Source organism: Neopelma chrysocephalum, unplaced genomic scaffold (genome assembly GCF_003984885.1).
Source record: "Neopelma chrysocephalum unplaced genomic scaffold, ASM398488v2 Primary Assembly neopelma1_130, whole genome shotgun sequence".
In the NCBI taxonomy this organism is placed as follows: Eukaryota; Metazoa; Chordata; class Aves; order Passeriformes; family Pipridae; genus Neopelma; species Neopelma chrysocephalum.
The window spans coordinates 539,970-561,239 of NW_020897792.1; the positions used below are offsets into that span (position 1 = coordinate 539,970).

The 21,270-nt window shown below is 54.6% G+C and overlaps 1 protein-coding gene across 1 annotated transcript in view; it reads left to right on the forward strand.

The window, feature by feature from the left end:
• Positions 1–2,638: 2,638 nt before the first annotated feature.
• LOC113975002 overlaps positions 2,639–21,270 on the forward strand; it is a 21,977-nt gene continuing 3,345 nt past the window's right edge. Inside the window, exons 1-9 of the mRNA XM_027698600.1 lie at positions 2,639–2,679; positions 5,612–5,799; positions 14,105–14,223; positions 17,399–17,488; positions 19,069–19,152; positions 19,820–19,987; positions 20,139–20,329; positions 20,693–20,802; positions 21,064–21,205. Coding sequence (XP_027554401.1) covers positions 2,639–2,679; positions 5,612–5,799; positions 14,105–14,223; positions 17,399–17,488; positions 19,069–19,152; positions 19,820–19,987; positions 20,139–20,329; positions 20,693–20,802; positions 21,064–21,205 — 1,133 coding nt within the window. The remainder of the gene's footprint in view (positions 2,680–5,611; positions 5,800–14,104; positions 14,224–17,398; positions 17,489–19,068; positions 19,153–19,819; positions 19,988–20,138; positions 20,330–20,692; positions 20,803–21,063; positions 21,206–21,270) is intronic.

Below are 21,270 nucleotides of genomic sequence, written 5' to 3' on the forward strand. Positions count from 1 at the left end.
GTAGGAGGGAGCCTGGGCCGCTGTCTCTTTCCCATCCCTGCACATCCAGTTGTCCCAGTTCCCTCTGTGCCCTTCTTTGAGTGCTTGGCCGACACCTCCAAGCCCAGCTGCCTGCGGGGGGATCCATGAGGACAGGCAGGGACATCCTGCGTTGTTCCCCCGCAGCATCCTGTGCTTCCCGGCACCTCCCTGCTCAGCCTCTCTGCTGCCTCCTGCCTGTCCCGCTCCAGGCGGGAGGTGGGACAGGAGCCCTTGCCGAGGTCCCTCCCCACCTGTGAGTCCATGGACAGCAGGGGATGAGTGATCCCAGGGAGAAAACAGGCACAGCTGCTTGATTTGGCCTCTTGTTCAGTACAGGCACCTGCTTTTGGGGACCTGGAGCTCAGGTAGGGTATTCACAGCCCCCTTTCTCCTGCATCCCGTAGTGCCAGAGACACCCCGTGAGGTGTGTCTAAATCCTGGGATTTAGGCTTGGAACATGTGCAGCACCCCAAGCCCGGCTCTGCCTGGCAGGAGATGCCTTGGGAAACCTCTTTGCTTAAAGCTGCTCTAGGTCTTAATCCATCTATTTCCAGTGGGTGGAAAGAGGTAAATCAGGTGGATTTTCCCAGAGGAGAGCCGGCAGTGGATGTAGGAGAGCGATGTAGAGCAGCCTTGGAAAGGCTCTGAGGTTTGGAGGAGCTGGGGAGGAGAAGTCCAGGAGGAGAACACTGGGGGCAAAGAGGGGCTGGGGGGCTTTGGCCAAACATGGGACCAGGTGTGTCTTCATGTGGATGTGGCACTTGGGGACATGGGTTAGTGGGACATTGGCAGTGCTGTGGGAACGGCTGGACTTGATGGCCTTAGAGGTCCTTCCCAATCTGAGTTATTCTGTGATTCCTAAATCTGCCTTCCCACAGCCCTGCCTGCCACTGGGACACCTGGGAGCAGCCCAGCACCTTCCTCCCACAGCTTCCCTTCTCCACTTGATGGAGACGCCGGAGTGCAATTCCAGGCCCGAATTCCTGGATCTAGGAAGGTCACAACCGAACGTTTTACTCACTTCCCATCAAACTGACACCATCCCTGCTGACCTGGCACATTTTTGATCCCATTAGCCGCCTCTGCTTTGCCCCCGGCAAGAAGCGATCGAGTTTCATTTCAAGGATTTATCCCTGGAATTTGCAAACGGCTTCAGAAACCCAACCAAACAACCCACACAGGATGTGACTGCCTCTGGGTTTCCTTAACAGCTCTGTCTGCAGCTAGCCCAGGTTGCTCCAAGCCCCGTCCAACCTGGCCTTGGACACTTCCAAGGATCCAGGGGCAGCCACAGCTTCTCTGGGCAACCTGTGCCAGGGCCTCCCCATCCTCGTTTGTGAAATGGCGAGGAGGCTGCGTTTGGTGATGGATACTCATCCAGGAGAGGATGTCCAACGGGTCTTAGAGGATGGAGCAGGAAAATAGCAGGTCCTGTTCAGCGTGGGGAGTTGTAGGAGGGATGTGGGTGGGCACTGCGCTTCCACACAACACTCGGGAGCGGCGTCTTGTCCCTGGAAAGGGCAAGGGAGGGGAACAGGCTTGATTTTTAAGCGAAAGGATTTGTGGTAACAAGCAAACCACAGCTGGACGTGACGTCTCTGTGCCTGGCCTTTGTGTCCCTGGTTGCCTGCCCCTGTCATCCCTGTTTTCACCACAGCAGCTGGACGGGGTGTGTGGGGGAAGAGCGAAAGCTTTGGACAGTGTTAACCCAGGGAATTGCAAAGTGAGAGGGAACAGGCTGCTCCTGGAGGGGGACAAGCGAGGAGGTCAGGCTCTGGAACGGTGGCCCACGGACACGGTGTTTCTGAGCATTCAGTGTCCCTGGCAGGGGGGCTGTCCCACGGACACGGTGTTTCCCAGGATTTGGTGTCCCTGGCGGGGGGGCTGTCCCACGGACACGGTGTTTCCCAGGATTCGGTGTTCCCTGGGAGGGGTGATGTCCCACGAACACGGCGTTTCCCAGGATTTGGTGTCCCTGGCCGGGGGGCTGTCCCACGGACACGATGTTTCCCAGGATTCGGTGTCCCCTGGGAGGGGTGATGTCCCACGGACACGGCGTTTCCCGGGACTCGGTGTGTCCTGGGGGGTGTTTCCCAGGATTCGGTGTCCCTGGCGGGGGGTTCCCACGGACACGGTGTTTCCCAGGATTCAGTGTCCCTGGCGGGGGGGCTGTCCCACGGACACGGTGTTTCCCAGGATTTGATGTCCCTGGCGGGGGGTGTCCCACGGACACGGTGTTTCCCAGGACTCGCTGTCCCCTGGGGGGTGTTTCCCAGGATTTGGTGTCCCTGGTGGGAGGGATGTCCCACGGACACGGCGTTTCCCGGGACTCGGTGTCCCCTGGGGGGTGTTTCCCAGGACTCGGTGTCCCTGGGGGGTGTTTCCCAGGATTTGGTGTCCCTGGCGGGAGGGATGTCCCACAGACACGGTGTTTCCCGGGACTCGGTGTCCCTTGTCCCCAGGACCAGAGCTGGCGGGGGCGGTGCCGATACCGAGGGGGCGTGTCCGGGGTGTGTCCCCGCCGTGTCCCCGCCGTGTCCCCCCAGCCCCGCCCCGGGCGCGGTCCCGCTCCGGCTCCGGCTCCGCTGCCGCCGGTGCCGCTCCCGCCGCCCGCGGGATGTACGCCGGGAGGAAGAGGAAGAAGCCGGTGCCCAAGAGGTGAGTGCAAGGGAGGGGGTTCCCCCCCGGGGACCCTCGGGCGGGGCGGCCGAAAACCGGGCAGCGGGAGCCCGGCGGGATCTGGGGAGCTGCCCTGGTGGGAGCACCGGGGGAGCGGCGCGCTTGGGTTACTCGGTTTTAATTAGGGTTAATTGGAGCTAACGCTGTGTCGGCTCTGGCACGCTGGTGGGAAAACAGAAATCCCAAGGATGCTCGTCCTGAATCCCAGTGAGGAGCCTCGCTGGAGAGTTTGGGCTGCTCAGCTGTGATTTGCAGGCTGGGCTGGGTTTCGGTGCCTGCCTAAATCAAACGTACAGCGATTACTAATTACCGAAACGTCTCAATTCCTTAATAATTAATTACCACGCTGCTCAATCGCTGTTGCATAACATCCCCCCCGGTGTGTCCCCGGTGTTTCCTGGCTCCCTCGTGCCTTCCCCCCACCCCAGCTCCCGAGTCCTGTCAGCCTGTTTAACCTCAGGCTTGCAGGTGTATCGGAAATCAAGGTGGATATTTATTTTTGGGAGGCCGTGGGGGGGATGGATGAGCTGAGCCCAAGCCTGGGACGAAGGTGGGAACATCGACATTATGAACCTGTGGTGAAAAGTTAACTCAGAGCCTGTCTTGGGTATTTATTTGAGAGTCTTCCTGTGGAAACGTGAAGGGTGGTGGTTCTGCCTCAAACCTGTCTCCTGTTCGCTTCGGAGCAGCGATTCCAGCCCTCTGGCGTACCAGACTGAGGGTTTGGGCTGGATTTGTGTGTCTCAGTGTGTGGGAGAAGGTGTCTTTTTGGAGCAGAACCCCTGGTTCTGCAGGGTCAGCCTTGGGAATGGGAAGAGATTATTCTTCTCTGTGCCCGGTCAGATCTTGGGGCGGGATCCTGCCGGGAGAGGCTGGTTGGAGCGGGGCTGGGGGCAGCGGGATGTGCAGCGGGATGTGCAGCCAGCCGGACCGGATGGGGAGGATGGGGTGAGGGACTTCTCCGGCCCCTTTGCAGTTTGCCCAGGGCTTTTTACTTTAAAAAAAAAAAAAAAGAGGAAAAGGAAATTAATAAAGAGCAATATATCAGCTCAGGCAAACTCCACTGCTGGGAATAATATCCCTTGGTACTTGCCAGCTTGCAAAAGGGATAAACTTCCTCCTGGGTTCCCGTTCAAAGGGCAGCTGGGGAAAAACAAACCACAGCAGCAGCAGCGCAGCCTTTGCCCCGCTGGGAGCAGAGCTTTCCCCCCTGGCTCCGCTCCGGCCCCTCCAATTGGGGGTCACCGGCTCACCACGACCCCCATGGCACAGTTTGCAATGTTTACAGGGTTTGTAACCATTTCACAAGGCTCCAGCAAACAGAACAGGGGCTCAGACCTCTCTGGAACACTTTTCCTTGCCTGATGTGCAGGTGTTGAGCAGCTCTGTTGAACGCCAGGGCTCGGTGTGGCTGTGCTGGGGCACCCTGGAGGGGCTGGAGCTCTGCCCTGCAAAGAGGGGGCACTGGGGATGGAGGTGGTCCAAAGAGAAGGGAATTGAGACAGATTTCAAACATCTAGACCAGTCTTTGCTGTTTCCATGAGCCATTTTCCTCATTGTCACCCCCCCTCTGAGGGTGCTGCAGCTGGGGACACGCAGGCACAGAGATGGTGGGGTGTCCTCCCTCACCCCGTGTGCCTCAGCCAGGGGACTTCAGTGCCCAGCCAGACTATCCAAGAGATCCCATTACAACTCTGTGTTTTACCCACTCCTGTGCTCATCTCCAGTCTCGTTTTCTCTTCTTTCTGGCTGTTTGGGGGCTGGATTTGGAGAGTGAGCGAGCTCAGGACTTTGAGGGGTGTCTGAGGAAACTCAGACTAAATTGCTTCACCTCTTTTTTTTTCTAATCAGAGTCAAAGGAAAACTGTTTTAATTTTTTTCCTTCCTATGCATGACTGTGATTTCAAAAGTGTTTAATCCACTAGATCCACAAAAGCCCTGGTGCCAGTGTGTTTTGCCCAGCTTGTATGGACGAGTTTGGTGCTGAGTTGTTCCAGTGGTCCTGAGTGAGGATCTGACCCTCCTGATGCTGCTGTTACAAACCAGCAGGATTGAGCTTTCCTGGGGAAACGCTGCAATTTTCCATTCATCCTCAGGAGACCCCTTGGTCACTCTCTGAGCTGAAAATTCAACAGGCACCTCACTGCAGTTCATTTAGTGCTCATTTCCCTTCGTGTCACACTCGCGAGCAGCCCTGCCAGATGAGATTGGAGAGCATTGGTGGAGGAGAGAGCTTAAATTGCTGCTAAATACTGGCAGATACTGTTATCCAAAGCTCCTTTATGGAGAGAGGATGCCTGGGGAGGGGGAGTTTGTGGTTAGACAAATTCCATCAAACAAAATGAGGTGCGTGTTAAGGGACGCAGCAGAGCCAGATACAGAGAGGGGGGGTCTGAAGGGTTTTTCTTCAAGCTACGAAATTCACATTGGCATTAAAAAATAAAACAGACAAGGTGACACCCAAGACTCATTAAAGTTGTTAACTGAGCTCTTGCTGCTGTGTGGGGCTGTGAAATAACTGCAGCTGATAGAGAGGGCATCTTGTGTTGGCTTGAGGCAGAGGAGAGCTGCTCTAGTGGGCACTGTTCCTTCTGCAGGCTGAGGGTTGGTCCCAGGGCCTGTCTGGCATCAGATGCTGTTTTAGTTTAGAAATGCCCTTCTGAAAGGAGCAGAAATCAGAATATTGGAAGTAGACAATTTTTTTTTGCATCTACTTTGCTTTTTTTTTCTTAAACTGTCCAAGTCGTGGAATCCCAGAATGGGTTGGGTTGGAAGGGACCTTAAAGCTCGTCCCATCCCACCCCCTGCCGTGGGCAGGGACACCTTCCACTAGCCCAGGTTGCTCCAAGCCCCGTCCAGCCTGGCCTGTGGGCAATCCCAGTGTGATTAAACTCTCCTTTGCCTCTCTCAGCCCCAAACCCCCACCCGCTGAGGGGGTGAAGTCCAACCCCTCCAAGCGGCACCGCGACCGGCTCAACCAGGAGCTGAACAAGCTGACGGGGCTGCTGCCTTTCCCCGAGGATGTGCGCTCCAGGCTGGACAAGCTCTCCATCCTGCGCCTGGCCGTTGGATACCTGAAGGTCAAGAGCTACCTGACGGGTGAGTGTCCGGGTTGTGAGGGGGGAAAACCCCTGGGGTCAGTCCCCACTGCACAGCTCACACCCCACCCCAAGCTTTGAGAGGGAAAGCTGTGTTTCCTGAAGGATGGTGGTGAGATGTGGGATCAGGCCCTTGGATGCTGATACAGCAGTGTTACACCTTTAGTTGAGGTGCTGGACTGAAAATGCCCAGGAAAAGTGGGCAGGAAGGTGCCTCATCTCCCAAAACGTGGTGGAGTTGGCAGTGGTTCCTCGTAGGGCATCTACCCCTCACAACACATGTTTTATCCGTATCCCCTCTGGAAGAAATCATTGGAGGGGTGACTCTGGAAGGAAAGCCTGTGTTTGTTTTCTGGAAGGAAGGAATCACCTTCATTTTTGGATGTCAAACATCCCAGTCTGGTTCTCTTCGGCCGGTTATGGGTGCTTGGTGTCCTGGGAAAGCAGCACCCCTGGGACAGGGAGACCACCTAGTTCAGCCTTGGAAACTGAGGGTTGGAGAGCAGGCAGGGGAGTGATTAGGGAGGGGTTGGGGGGTGTTGGGAGCAGAGGATCCCGACCCCATCGCTCTTGGAAGGGGTGACTGGCAGAGGAACATCACTGTGGATGGAGGGAGCGGTTTGGGTGCCTGCCCAGGAGCTGAGACCTCCTGCAAAGTTCCTCCATCTCATCAGCAGCCATCCTACCCCTCCTTTACTTCCAAAAACCCTCCTTTACTTCCAAAAACCCTCCTTTACTTCCAAAAACCCTCCTGTGTCCCACTCCCACCAGCCCATGGTGAAGAAGGGAGTGATGTCTTGTTTGGCAGCAACATTTCCCTCATCCAGCTGAGTTTAAAATTACATTAAGTAACTATAAATTGATGATGTAATACACATTCCCTGTTATTATGTTCCATATTATGTATTTTCATATTTATTCTATATTTGGTATTCTTATATTTATTCCTCCCTCCCTATTCTTCTTCAAGCAAATCTTCAATTCTTCTTCAATCCAGTCTCACTCCAATCTTCAATCCAATCTTCTTCAATGTATTATAATTTCAGTATATATAATACATAAATTACAGTATATATCATACATATCATATATATGTGGTATATCATATGATATATAATTATTAAATTATATAATTTAATTCTGTGGCTGAGAAAGGCTGTGACCCAGGGGGTCCTTCCTGGGAGCAGGACCCCAGAGGACGTGGTAGAGGCATGAAGAGGCACTTGCAGCAGAGGGAAGATGTCTTTGCACAAGAGAGGTGATTGCTGCACACGTTGGGTGTGCTTTGGGCTCCTCAAAGCCAAGGATGGACTGAGAGTGAGCTTTGCTGAGTGCCTATTCCTCTCTTACCTGCTTTTTTGGGGAAAACTTGGGGAATGGGGTTCAGTTCCCACATGTCTGAGCTGCAGGATGGGTGGCTGGGAAGGAAGGCAGCCGAATGCTGGGATGGCAGGGTGTGATGTTTTGGGGACACCCAAAACAGGTCCCTCTGTCCCAGGAGGTGCTGGCAGAGCATTAACTCCTTCCTGCTCCCTGACCCAGCCACAGGCTGGGCCAAGAGGGGAAATGGGGGTGCAGAGCCTGGCTGGGGGGAGTCACCACATTCCCCCGAGTCACCAGGATGTGCAGACAGGGACAGGCTTCATCTCCACTGCCTTGGGCTCGATGGACACTGGTGGAGGCAGAGCATGTGGAGGGCAGGAAGGCAGCAGCAGCTTTCTGTGCTTGGAGGCTCCTGTTGTGTCCTCTCGCCCCCGCAGACTGAATAAACTTGGCTCTCTTAGCTTTTGCCTCATACTCAGCCCTCTGGAGCTCTCCCAGGGCCCTCTCCAGCTGGGATGCTGGTCTCCAGGAGGAGACCCCGGTGCCAAACTCTCCAGATGGGACCTGTGCCTCCAAGCAGGAGCTGGTTGCTGCTGGCTGTGCTCAGCATGTGCTTCCCAGCACGAGAGCTCCCCTGGAATTGGCATTGCAGGGATTTGTGTTCCTCCTTGGAGACCCATCCTGCCAGGCCAATTACTCCCATTTGGCCACTTGCCTTTGATTTCCAGCTCCTTCCCCTTGCTCTGCCCCTGTTTGCCCTGAAGTTCATCGTGTTTGACTTCAGATCATCCCCCCGATTCATCAAGGTCTGCCTGGGTTCCAGCCCTACCCAATGAAGACCCGTGTCGGCTGCAGGTCAGGGCAGCCTGTTCCTGGCTGTTCCTGTTCCTGGTGTGTCCCCTCAGGCACGCTGGGGGGACATGGTGAACCCCCTTGTGCTGTGCTTTCTGCCCCAGCCTTGCTTCATGCAGGCCCCTCTCCTGCAGCAGGAGAGCGTGGCATCACCTGGGGAACTTCCCTGCCCCTCCCTCCATCCACAGCCCAAGTGTGGCCTTATCTCCAGGCAGGAGACAGTGGGTATTTTGATAGACTGATAATTGCCTTATCTCCAGGCAATTGATAGGCCAATTGCACGTGGGCTCACAGGGTGATGCCCCGAGGCTCCTTTTCTTCTCGTGCTGCATTTCCTGTGCTCCCTCCATGCCTGGAGTGGAGCTTCCCTGTGTTGTCTGCGTGGAGCCTGGCTGAGGGAGGGGGTTCCAACCTTCTCCAGCTTCTCTGGTATTTCTGATGTGTGGGTCCTATATGCCTTTGGCTCGGGAACTGACCTGTTTAATGGGGTGTAGGAAGTCAGGCATCAGGGTCTGGGGCAGTGTTTGGGGTGGGACAGAGTGGAAGACAACCCATAGTGGGTTTGAATGCTGGCATCAGTGCCTGCTTACAGGGTGGATATTAGGGAAGGGGTCTTGCATCTGGGTGGGACCCTGGTTTCCATCACGGGGTAGTGACTCACTGCACCATCTTTTAAAGTTGCTTTGCTTTTAAATGTTCTCTCTTCTGTCTGTGCTTTAAGGAAAATTAGTAGTTTGCTGGAAATGCCAAGGTTCAGGTGTAGAGAGGGAAGCCCTCAGAGCTCCCTCCATGCCTCCACAGGCTGATTTTGGGCACACACATCTGCTGTAAGTCCTCTGTCCCCTGCTGCGAGTGCTGCAGGTGTTGCACAGCTCTGGTGTGCAAAATAAAAAAAAAAATTAAAAAAAAGGAAATTTGGCTTTTGAGTTGGGTTGCTTTTGGCTGTGACCCCTGGGCTGACTCTTCCCCGTAGTCAGGAGGAGGAATAGACCCAGGAGTCCAGGTTTCCCTCTTCCTTTGCTTTTGGCATGCACTTATCACCAGCTGTGGGTGATGCCCTGTGGGTACCTCAGGGGGGGACCTGCCATAGCTGAGCACTCCTGTGTTTGCTCTTCTCACCCAGCTGAGGCTTCTCCACCCTCCCCGGGCCAGAGCCTGCTTTGGGCATCACTGAACTGTCACAGAACCATAGCATGGTTTGGGTTGGAAGGGACCTTAAAAACCATCCAGTTCCAAATCCACCTTACTGGAGCTCATATGGATAAAACACAGCAGGGCAGGGGCTCAGGGCTTGGTGTCTCCCAAGCTTTGCTCATCAGAGCCGGCCTTCGAGTGCTGGTGGAGAGCCATGACAAGCCTGGGACTATCAAAACCTGCCTTAGGGGCACTCTGGAGGTTTTGTCACTCGTATAAAAACTGACTGAACCTCGCTGCCAGCCTTGTGCTGAGCTCCTGTCTGCAGACCATTTTGCAGTGGTTGCTGCTTGGACCCGTGTGACAGTCTCCCAGACAAATCTGGAGTGACTTTGCTGATCCCTGTGTCTTTGAGAGCAAGTGCCCCAGGAGAAAAGCTTGTCCCTACATTGGCAGTGCTGCGACTGCTCCTTGTGGTGTGATGGGAGCCCCACTTGCTGCAAGCAGTGAGAGCTCGTGAAAGCTTGGATGGGTTTTAGTGCTGAGCGGCTTGGAAAAGCTGCAGCTGGCTGGAGAGCTGTGCTGGGCTTCGTTTCCTGCAGTTCCTGTGACAAAGGAAGCAGATTCTGGGCTTGCAGATGTTGCTCTGCCAAGGGTGAGCAGGAAAATGGGGCTAAAAATGCTCTGTGAGGTGGAGAGGGTGTGCTTAGGGAATGTGCTGCTTCCTGGGTCACCCAGGTGGAGAGGTCTGCAATAGGGAGGATCGTGGAGTCCTACAACAGTTTGGGTTGGAAGGGACCCTAAGGATCATTTCCTTCCATCCCCTGCCATGGGCAGGGACACCTTCCACTAGCCCAGGTTGCTCCAAGCCCCGTCCATCCTGGCCTTTGACACTTCCAGGGATGGGGCAGGCACAGCTTCTCTGGGCAACCTGTGCCAGGGCCTCACCACCCTCCCAGGGAAGAATTCCTTCCCAATATCCCATCTAACCCTGCCCTCTTTCAGAATCCACAGAAAACCCTCTCCTGCTACAAGAGGCTGGCAAAGCTTGGGATTACTAACAGCTCCTAACAAGCAGAGGATAGTGGGGTCCCTCCCCGTGCCCCCTGGCCCACACCCAGCCCAGTGCCAGCCTGGGGCAGGAGATGCCACCGGCCACGTGTGGGCCACACGTGTGCCCTCGCTGTGTTTCCCCTCCTTCCAAACCTCCTCCAGGCACATCTGGGCTGCTGCCCAAGCGTGAGGGAGGGCGGGGTAGTGTCCTGCATGGGCTGTGACACGCGGCCAGGCTGTCTCCTGCACATCTGGCTTCCCACGAGGATGTGCTGGGCGGAATATTCCTGCCACCGCTGGCCCTCGAGCCCTGGTGGGTCTCCATCCACCTGCCTGTGGAGGATGAATCCTCCCAGACCCCTGCTGGACATTCACCATCCCTGCACTGGTGCAGTTAGGAAGGTTAGATCCAAGACCCCCATCTGTGCCAGGGACTGGTCCTGGGAAACCCACTGCAGCTGACCCTGCTGGAGCAGGGGCTTGGCTTAGGAGGTCTCCAAAGGTCCTTTCCCACCGCTGCTGCTGGTCACACCAGGTTCCTTCCCAGTGCTCCACTGCAGGGCAGCTGGCACAGGTCTCACTGGGCAATCATCTCACTGCCATCAGCGTTGAATTGGCTTTTCTGTTCATCTCCTCATGTTCTGTTGTTACCGTGGGCCAGAGCTGCAGGGGTCTGGGCCTGAAGCAACTGATGCAGTGGAAGGAGTCAAGTTTAAATCTGTCCCTGGGTGAGATGCTGCAGGATTGTGTGGGACGAACGTTTGCAGCAGCGGGTCAGAGAGGCTGGCACGGGCTTTGGGGATGCCAGAGCTCTCCTGGGCATTTCTGTGCTCCTTGGGAAATGCTGGGTGACTTTTCCTAACAGGTTTATAACCTGTGGCTTTGGCATTTGTCTGTTTTACTTGGATGGCATGAGCCTGCTCTGCTTGGCAAAATGCCTTTGTTAAACAGCTGGGGCAAAGGTTGGTGCTAATTTGACGGGATTTGGGATCAGATCCAAGAGGAAGACAGTTGTGCACGGCTCGGTGTTGCTGGAGGAGCTGGGAGCTCCTGGTTTTTTGGTGCCAGGCATCTCTGGAGCCAGTTCAAAGGGAAATGCTTGCCGTGGACAAAGCCTGGCACCTCCCACCAGTGTAACCCAGCCCCTGAGAGCAGAACTGACTCCGGGGTTGTTACCAATAACCCTTTTTTTTTCAGTGCCAAATCCATGCCAGAGGCAAGGGATGTGTGACAAGCAAAAAGTGGAGAGATTGGATTACTTTGCTCCTTTTTCCTTCTTTCTCCTGCTTGAGGACTTTCCTCCATTGCAGGGCTTAGAAACCCCCTTGCAGAGGCAAGAAAGCCCCCAAGGGGGGATGAAAATGTTACTGATCCTGTCTGGCATCTTCCCTGGCTGAATGAAAACCTTTTCAGTCCTTGGGGATCACACCAGCGCAGGAAACCTCCTCCAGTGCTCTCATGGTGCTGAGGTTCAGGACAGAGCTGGATTTCCCCCTCCTATCTTAAAAGTTACACACAGAGAGCCCTTATCCAAGCACTTTTAAAATAGAAATTATCACCAAATGGCTTCAGCAAATGCCTGGAATTTGTCTGGTACTGCAGATGACTTTTCTCGTGGTCTTTTTCATGGAATTACGGAGTTTTTAAGATTGGAAAAGACTTCTATGATCATCAAGTCCAACCATTAATCCAGCACTGCCAAGCCCACCACTAAATCATGTCCCCAAGCACCACATCATCATGTCAATTCCCATTTATTCTCAAGGATGTGCAGCAGGAGGCTGGAAAAACTGGGCGCAAACAGCAAAAGTGCATCGTCCTTTTTTCTGCAGTTGTTTCTGTTGCTGTGGGTGCATTATAGCTTGGATACATGTTGGACCTGTTTCCTGTTGGATGCTGTAAGCCCCCAGCAGCTCTCCCCAGCTCTCCCTGCAGATGCTGCTGGTGGGCACTGGGAGAGAGAGCTGGAGACCACACGTTCCCGGGATGTGCGTCCTCTCAAATCACTCACTGCCCTTTTTGGAGCTTTGTTTTGGAAGAGCTCGTTCCTTTTTGGAACCCCCTGCCAGCCTGCCTCGTTTCAATGCTTCAGAGAGGAGTCAGCACTTCAAAAGAAATCAAATTTAAAAAAAGGGCCGATGTTTCATTTTGAAATTATTCCGCTCCATGAAGTGTAAATTGAAGCCAGACCCGCGGTCCAGATGGGCTCGGGATGTTTGAACTTGGGGATCACATGGCAGTCATGGGAGAAGGCTTTTTGCTTGGTGACTCCTTGCCTTTCCCAGAGGTCTCAGATCCCCTGGCCTGGCTGATCCACCTCTGAGGGCACAGGATGGGAAAGGGCAGAAGATGTGACTGATGCAGAAGGTGGAGGTGCTGCCTGAGCATCGAGTTTTTGGGGAGGCTGAAGTATCCCAGCTCTTTCACCGACAGAGATCGAGGCTAATTCTGCTTCGTGGCCTCAGAGCATCCTCCCCACTGCTCTTTGTGTCACCTTGTGCAGGGCCTTCAGCTAATTCCCTTTGCCCTACCTTTGACAGCCTGCATGGGTGGGCCCTTGTCCCTCAGGCTCCACGTAGAAATACATCCCAGGGATGTTTGGCCCCAAGCTGGGTTTTAATACAAACATGCCAAGCCATCAGGATGCCTTTGCATACTGACAGTTTGATGCCAAGCAAAATGTCTCATGGCAGCGGTTTCACGTGGAACTTTTTTGGGTTTTGAATTATTTTGGCTTTGAACTTGCTGTTCCCAGGGAACAAGCCTTTAAAACCTTTCGATGGTGGAGCGAGAGCTTCTGCCATGGAGAAAATTAAACATACGGTCAGGCTTGGGGTGGTTTGAGGTTCTTCCTCCTTTCCTTCTGCTCCCCCAAATTCAGAGGAGGTTTTCCCTTTGGATCCACCCAAGGTCACACAGCACCATCTGACACACCAGTGATCTCTGCTGGGATGTGGATCCCACGGGATAGGTGAGCTCTGTCTGACCTTGGGGCGCTGTGGGAGCTCGTGGTGGTGGCAGAGGTGGGTGGTTCCTACACGGGGGCTGCTTTGAGCTTTATCCGTGTGGAGTTTTTTTGTTGAGCTGGCACAAAAACATGCCTTGAAATTGTCCTGAGTTTGGACTGAGGTTTTTCAGTGAGAATCAACAGATGAAGCACCAAGTTGGGGATGTCCCTGGGAGTCACAGTCCTCGTTCCTGTTCCCTGAACAACCAGTTCTCTGTGTGTCCTGTGATGCCCAAGGTCCTGTGACCAGGGCAGGAGGAGGTTTCATGTTGGTTGCACCCCAGGGTGTTGCCTTGAAGGCCTCTGGGAATGAAGCATGAGGCAGCACGTGAATCAGCCTGGGGAGGTCATGGCAGCGAGTCCTGGCAGCTGAGAGCTGCTCAGGTGTCCTGGGAGCATCATGGACACCAACCCTCTGACCTGCTTCCGAGCAGCCAAAGGGAGAAAAAAATACAGGTAGTTTGGTGGTGTCTGGGGTGGTTTGGAAAGGTTTGCCTCTGTCCTTCCTCAGCCCTGAAGGGCAGGAGAGCTGAGAGAGCATCCCACTGGGGTGGCTTGAAGCAAACTCCAGCTCTACCAGGCTCTAACCTGAAGAGTTATTGCTGTTTTGGGTGTTGTTTCCCAGCCTGGCCATCCCAGAAGCACTTAGCTCCCCTCTGTCCTTTGCATCTCTGCCTCAGACCTTGGCAGAAGTGAGGTTTCCCAGAAATGGGATCAAGCAGGGAAAATAATCTCCGGGAGGAAGCCTTGGGCAAGTTGGGCATGGCTCTGTCGTGGGCTCTGTGCCAGTTCCCACTGGTCTCTCCTCCCTCCGAGCCAAGTCCACGGGCACTGGATGGTGTGGTGTGGCTGCACAAGCAGCCCTGGGGTGGGCAGGAGGAGGGAGAGGCTCCTGCCTTGCCTCTTCCACGCTGATTTCTTGCCTTCTCTCTTGCAGCCACAGCTCCAAAGGCTGGCAGCTGCCTGCTGGATCAGCCCAGAGCCCCAGGGGGGAGCAGACAGACGGACCCACAGGTCGACAGGGAGCTGTTTCCTGAGGGGGAACTGCTGCTCCAGGTAATTTGGTCATTCGGGGTCTTCCCAAGCAGCTCTGGAGCGTGTGGTCCCATCTGTGGAGCAAGGAGAGACCCTGCCTTGCCTGGAGCTGCTTCACTGTGATTTCTGCAGGCACTGAGCACCCAGGGACAGAGACCAGTGACACTGCCTGGCTGGGGCAGATCCAGGTCCCCATACCACCATTCCCTCTCATCCCCACTACCATTTTCTGCCCCTTTGCTTACACTACAGATCATGGACTCAAGCTCCATCCCAGCCAAGAGGTTCAGGGATATCATATGGTGGTGTAGGGGTTGATCCCTCATTAGTCTCTGGGGTGGTGTGTTCCTTATGTTCTGGCAAATGCCGAGAGGAGAATGGTGATAGCTCAGGATAAAACGTCCCCCAGGAACTCTTTGCCCCACCTGGGGCGTTGCATGAGCTCTGTAGGGATATGTTCCCTGCCTGCCTGGGATGGGAAAAGCCCAGCTTAAGTTTGTAGGTTGTGGGGGAGAAAAGAAGGGAAGGTGGATCTTGAAAGGAGTGGTGCAAAAAATCCATGGTAGTGGGAGCTTTGCTTTGTAGAAAGGCCAGTGAGTGTCTCATGGGAGAGCTGTCAGGGAACTCCAGAGCACCAGGGGCTGGTGAATCAGCTGCCCCAGAATGCTCTTGGTTTGGGCTGCCATTTACAGATGTGAGCTGGAAGGAACTGGGATGGAAAGGTCACGTGGAAAGGCTGGTTGCTGAATAAACACCTGGGCATGTCAGCTTAGCAATTGGTCTGTACAAGACCCTTAACTGCTCCGTGTTCCTGGCATTGCCTGTGCCTGTGCTTGCACAGAATCCCAGAACAGTTTGGGCTGGAAGGGACCTCAAAGCCCATCTCATTCCATCCCCTGCCACAGTCAGAAACACCTTCCACCAGCCCAGGTTGCTCCAACCCTGTCCAACCTGGCCTTGGACACCTCCAGGGATGGGGCAGCCACAGCTTCTCTGGGCAACCTGTGCCAGGGCCTCCTCACCCTCCCAGGGGAGAATTTCTTCCCAACATCCCCTCCAACCCTGCTCTCTGGCAGTGGGAAGCCAGTCCCCCTTGTCCTATCCATACATACCCTTTACAAAGTGCCTCTCCAGCTCTCCTGGAGGCTTTCTGGGCCTTCACTCCTCTTCTGCCACCTCTCCCAACAGCAGCAGATGGATGCTTGGCTCCTTGAAGTCTGCCTTCAGTCCCCTCAGCCCAGAGCTGTGGGGGCAGGCGGGTGTGAGCAGACCCCCAGCACGAGGCTCCATGGGGGATTTTGGCGAGGCAGCGACTCCTGGGAGCCCAGTGTGACTTCTGGCCATGGACCTGGGACCACACGAGGTCTCCCACGTGGGCTCCGCTCCCAGCTGTCTACAAGTGTGACAGTCACGGAGGAACAGCTGGAGTAACACCATGGGGAGCCCGTGGTTGCCCCAGTCCCACGATGGAGCTGCTCCCTGAGCCCTCTCCAGAGGTTTGGAGTTGGACCATCTGACAGCAATTTGTTGATCCACCAGACCCTTGGCAGCCTCGGGGGTGATTGAAGGCATCTGGAGAGCTTATGAGGTGTGAGTGTGACAGAAATCCCCCACTGAGCTGCCTGGTGGCTTTTTCTTTTTTTTTAACCAAAAAGCATTTTAATCAGATACTGTAATTTGCAGAAAGCTCTGACTCAGGGCCCCTCGGGGGGCTGCAGCACACAAAGGGAAGGACCAGTCCCTCAGCAAGCTGGATCTGTGTGTTAGGTTTCCATTTAGGGTGTTCTTTTCCTAATTTCTCTCCATCTATTCACTAATAAATATATTACAGACAAGAGCAAGGGGCAAGAGTTACTGTCTAATGCAGTGCTTTGCTTTTGGTGGAAATCAGTCTGAAATGGTCACAGGTATCTCTGGATCTTCATCTTGCCTGGTTTACTGGGTGTTCACTGGATGTGTGAGCTCCCCTCCCTTTACCCCAGCCATGATCCTCTGGAGTTTTGGAACAGTTTCCCTAATTTGCAGTGAGGCCCTGGCACAGGTTGCCCAGAGCAGCTGTGGCTGCCTCATCCCTGGAAGTGTTCAAGGCCAGGTTGGACATGGCTTGAAGAAACCTGGGCTAGTAGAAGGTGTCCCTGCCCGTGGCAGGGCTTTGGAACAAGATGGGCTTTAAGGTCCCTTCCAACCCAAACCACTCTGGGATTCTTTGATGTGTCAGGGCCTTCACAAATCTGGGATCTGATATTCCAGATTTTTCCCACCTCTTTTTCTTTCAAGGTGGGTGTTGGTTTTAGCTGCATCACCATCTTTGAATGATGTTGGTGACTGGGTTTGGTCCTACTTTGTGTCTGTTGTGACGAGTTGTTCGTGTACCCTCGGAGCTGAGAGCACGAGTCTGAGCAGCAGAGATGCCCTCGGGTGCTAAGGGTTAAAAAGCAGGTTTTGGAGGGGAGGAGGTGACTGCAGACAGTATGGGGAGAAGACATGGAAAAATAAGCTTGTATAACCTCTATTTAGGATGAAGAGCAAGGCTTGAAGTGTCTTTGGATATCATCCTTAGAATTAACGAGTGGATAAATAAGTCAGGTAAAGGAGTGACTGGAGTTTGGTTGCTATCTTTGAAGGCTTTGTTAGATTGAGCTGACTCCAGGCTTGTCCAGGAGTCTGCAGGCTCCTGAGTGGCTCAGAGCAGCCCTTCTTCCCCCTACACACTCATTGCTGCTTGTTATTGAAGTTGTAAGCAGGCTTTGTTAGAGGAAATCACAGAATCGTAGAATATCCCGAGTTGGAAGGGACCCACAAGGATCATCCTGTCCAAAGCAGAGCCCCAGAAGAGTGTAGCTGTGCCCAGCTGGTGCAGCTGGAGAGGAGGAAACCAGCTCTAGATCCTCCATGAAACCTCTCCTCAGCTGGTCCCTCCTGGTGCAGGAGCTGCCCTGCAGTGAGAGGCCTTCCACGATGGGTTTGGAGAAAGTGGTCAGTCCATCCCAGATCACTGCTCATGCTGGGGACAAAAAGACCAACAGAATTAAGTCTTGCATGGTTACCAGGTGCTTTCCTTCTTGGTGGGGTTCCTTGTGGATGAAGAAGGTCCCTTCCTGTCTCCCTGATGCTGAAGAAACACCTGAGGAATTCCATCTTTCAGCAGCTGGGTTGAAGCTGGGGAGGGTAACTCTGGCTCAACTTCTGCTTTCAGGCACTCAATGGCTTTGTCATCGCTGTGACAGGAGATGGCTACATCTTCTACATCTCCCCTACAGTGCAGGACTACCTGGGCTTCCATCAGGTGGGTACCGTGTTTTCCTGGCAGTGCAGGTGGATGCACTGCTTGTCTGGGAAGGAGGTGCTGACAGCCATGCTGGACTGGCTATTTCTTCTCCCTTCCCAGCTCCCTTGGGTCCCTTCTGATGCACATTCCCAAATGAGTCATGTTCTTTGGGGGCTGTGAAAGCCAAGAAGAGTGTTTGTGACTTTAGTGGGAACAGATGCCAGCTGAGCCGTGGCAGCTCTGTGTCCTCTTGCCTTTGTGTGTAAGAGGGGTGTGAGATATTTCTCATATCATCCTGCTGGGCACATGGGCCCTCACTTAGAGAGCTGAGGGAATCTCACCAACAGGCAGTGTCAGTGCCCTGAAGGACCCTGAGTTACATGGGATCCCAAGGAAAAGCAGGCCTCTCCCCACATCCACCCTCTTACCTCTGATTCCCCCCAAAATCCAGCTCCTTTGGCCAAAGGACTGAGGCAGCAGGAGGGTTGTGAGGCTGCTAAACCTGTTTCACTGCAGGGATTCCTGGAGGACCTGTGGAGACTCATGGTGTTTGCTTCTTCTTCCTCTCTTTGCCCCCTTTCCAAGCTCCCTGGGATCCTCATGGCTGATGTCCCAAGTCAAAACCACTGTTAAGCAGGGAGTGAGCTTCTCAAAGTATGTCTGGTTTAGCAGGAGACTCTCATCCAACATGTTCCTGAGGGCAGGGACCTGGCAGTCCATGGCCTATGCTGCCCGTGGGCTTGGCAGGACCTCTGGGATACAGGTTCCCATGGGTTTCGAGCAAACAAAACCTCCAAAACCCTTTTTTAAAACAGCAAACTCCCCTGCCTAAGTCTGGAAAAAAAAATAATTGTTTGGTTGGTCAAAATGTACTTGAAATTGTTTTTTACATTGATCCCGTGGAATAAATTTGCAGAGAACCAGGGATGGCAATGCAGGAGAGAGCTTTGTGTGCTGTTGCAGACCAGCATTTTGTACTCCACAAGCAAATCTCGGGCTCCCCACAGCCTGTCTGGTGCTGTGTCTGAATTTGGTCCTGAGAAGACACTGGAAGTTAACACGTGTTCGCCCCACAGATGGGCAGCAAACCTTCCCAAAGAGCAGGGGCTCCTGTGGCAGGGGAAGGAGCTGGAGTTTCAGCATTCCCATTAAGGACCGAGAGCCAGAGCCAGGGTGAAACATCCAAGGAAGGGCTGAATAAACACTAGGAGAACCTCAGCCTTGAGGTGTGGGGAAGAGGCTGGAAGGCTCTGCTTGGCTATGGCTGGGGAGTGCCAGGGAAGCAGGGAGTGTACGGTCCTGAGCAGCCAGGGTTACCTGGACATCTCCCTTTCTACTGCTTCTAGAAACCTCTGAGCCATTCCCAAGATTTTCCCGGGCAGACCCTCTCTCTGCTCCCTTTCCCTCCTTCCTGAGCCATCCCTAAAAACGCAGCCAGTCCTGCTCCTTGCTGCCCAGCACACAAAGCCGGTGGGGTTTGCCTGTTCCTTACGCTCCATCACTGCCCTTTTAGCAGCCACAGAGGAAAACCCCGCGCCGTGTCCTCCTCCAGACACCTCTGCCAGGCTGTCCAACACTCTTCCCTTGTGTCATTCCAGTCGGATCTCATCTACCAGAGCGTGTACGAGCTGATCCATGCGGACGACAGAGCCGCCTTCCGCCGCCAGCTGCACAGACCTCCAGCACATGGTGAGTGCTGGCTGATCCCTGCGGGAACACCCTGTGATGCCTTAAAGCCCCTAATGTTTTTTTTTTATTTTTCTACCTTATAAGTTTTATAGGTAATAGAAATAGATTTTAGAAACAAACCCCTTTCTCCCTCCTCCCCTAGCACCCCTTAGTTTATACATTCCTTAATCCTCTCACCCCATTCCATACTCCCCATGTCAACCCTATTCCCGTATCCAGTAGAAAATGTTTAGTCTCTTAGTCAAGGCAAGCCTGTCTTGTTTGGGGAACGCGTGTATCTTGGCCTAAACCGCAGGACAGAGTCAAGGAACTGGGTGACTCTGCTCTCTGTACCCCGAAGGTGATGAAGGATGATGAAGAGGGGGTCCCAGTTAGCACCCCAGACCCAATTCCAGGAGGTGGGACAGGGGGTGGACCAGAGCAAAAGTTATGGGGAGGACACACTTGGGATTGGCCAGATATTATTATAAATGTAACATCTTGGGCACAGCCCAGGGTTCGTGTCATTTACCATCTCTTGCCTTGGCACAATTAAATCCTTTCCTTATCTCACCCTTACTAACAGCTCCTAGATTTTTTCCTAAGCACCAGCTGAGCAGGCATCAGTGGGTCTGGCGGGTCTGAGCCGTGAGCTCCAGGTGTGCGGCACAGCTCGGAAAGCTTCCTTTTCCCTCGGGTTTTCCAGCCGTTCCCGCCGAGCAGCCGCCGCTGGCTGGATGCAGCACCACATCCAGCCCCCAGCACGCCCGTCCTGAGGAGCAATCCCTCACGGAGAGGAGCTTCACCTGCCGCTTCCGCTGCTTGCTGGATAACTCCTCGGGATTTCTGGTAATGCAGCCCCACGCTGGGACATCCCCCTGCTCCCCTTCTGCCCACAGCGTGTCCCCTCAGGGCCACCCGTGTCCCACAGGGGTGGAAGCACAGCCGGTTCCCACCACCCTGTTCGCTTCACTCCCACGTGTTCTAATCCCCTCCTAAGGCCTTGAATTTCCGTGGGCGCCTGAAGTTCCTTCTCGGGCAGCAGAAGTTGGCATCGGACAAGTCCCCCGTTGCTCTCTTTGCCATCGCAACACTCCTCCAGCCACTCTCCATCCTGGAACTTCGGACCAAGACACTGATCTTCCAGACAAAGCACAAGCTGGACTTCACTCCTATGGCCTGTGATTCCCGGTAGGCCATCTCTCACCTTCCCCATGGCAAAATCCCTAGTGCTGGACACAAAACTAGACCCTGTGAGAACAAGGAATGTCTGAGCCAGCTCCCAGGGCAGGGTGCCTGATGCTTCTGTCGCTCCACTGCAGCCCCCCAGGAACACGGGGAGCAGGTTAACTGGGCACCAGTGCTTCCTGTCTGCTGTGGTTTAGCCCAGCAAACCCAGCACAGGGTGGTTTTGTGGAGGAGGGGATGCAGCTCAGCCCGGGAGAGTAGTACCAGCCAAAGCGGGAGGCTTTGGCAGGGGATCACGTCTGGCCGGTAGGGTGCAACTGTGGGGGATCCATCCCTGGTGTCCCAGGGTTTCTGTGCCATTTCCAGGGGGAAGGTTGTCCTGGGATACACGGAAAGGGAGCTGTGCCGGAGGGGCTCCGGGTACCAGTTTGTGCACGCGGCCGACATGATGCACTGCGCAGAGAACCACGTGAGGAGTGAGTGCCGGGGGCTGTCGGGGTGGGGGGTTTGTCAGGAGCTCTGCACGTGCAGCTCTGGCCGGGCCATGCCATCGCTCCTCGGTGCTGTCTGTGCCAGGGCTGGGGTGGCTGCGATATAAAGGCTCTTCCTCCTGGGTGAGGAGCTGGCAGAGAGGCAGCATCCTGCACCTCCTGCCCCCAGAGCACGGGTGTGTGTCACTCGTGTGCCCCCCACGGAGGAACTCTGTGTGTGCCACCCCTCTTGTGTCCCTGCCCCAGTGATGAAGACGGGGGAGAGCGGGCTGACGGTGTTCCGGCTGCTGACCAAGCGGGGCGGCTGGGTGTGGGTGCAGGCCAACGCTCGGCTCGTCTACAAGGGGGGCAGGCCTGACTGCATCATCGCCCGCCAGAGAGCCCTCTCGTGAGTATCCCTTCCCCTCCACTTAGGAGTATCCCTTACTCCCTGCCCCTGCTCTCATGAGTATC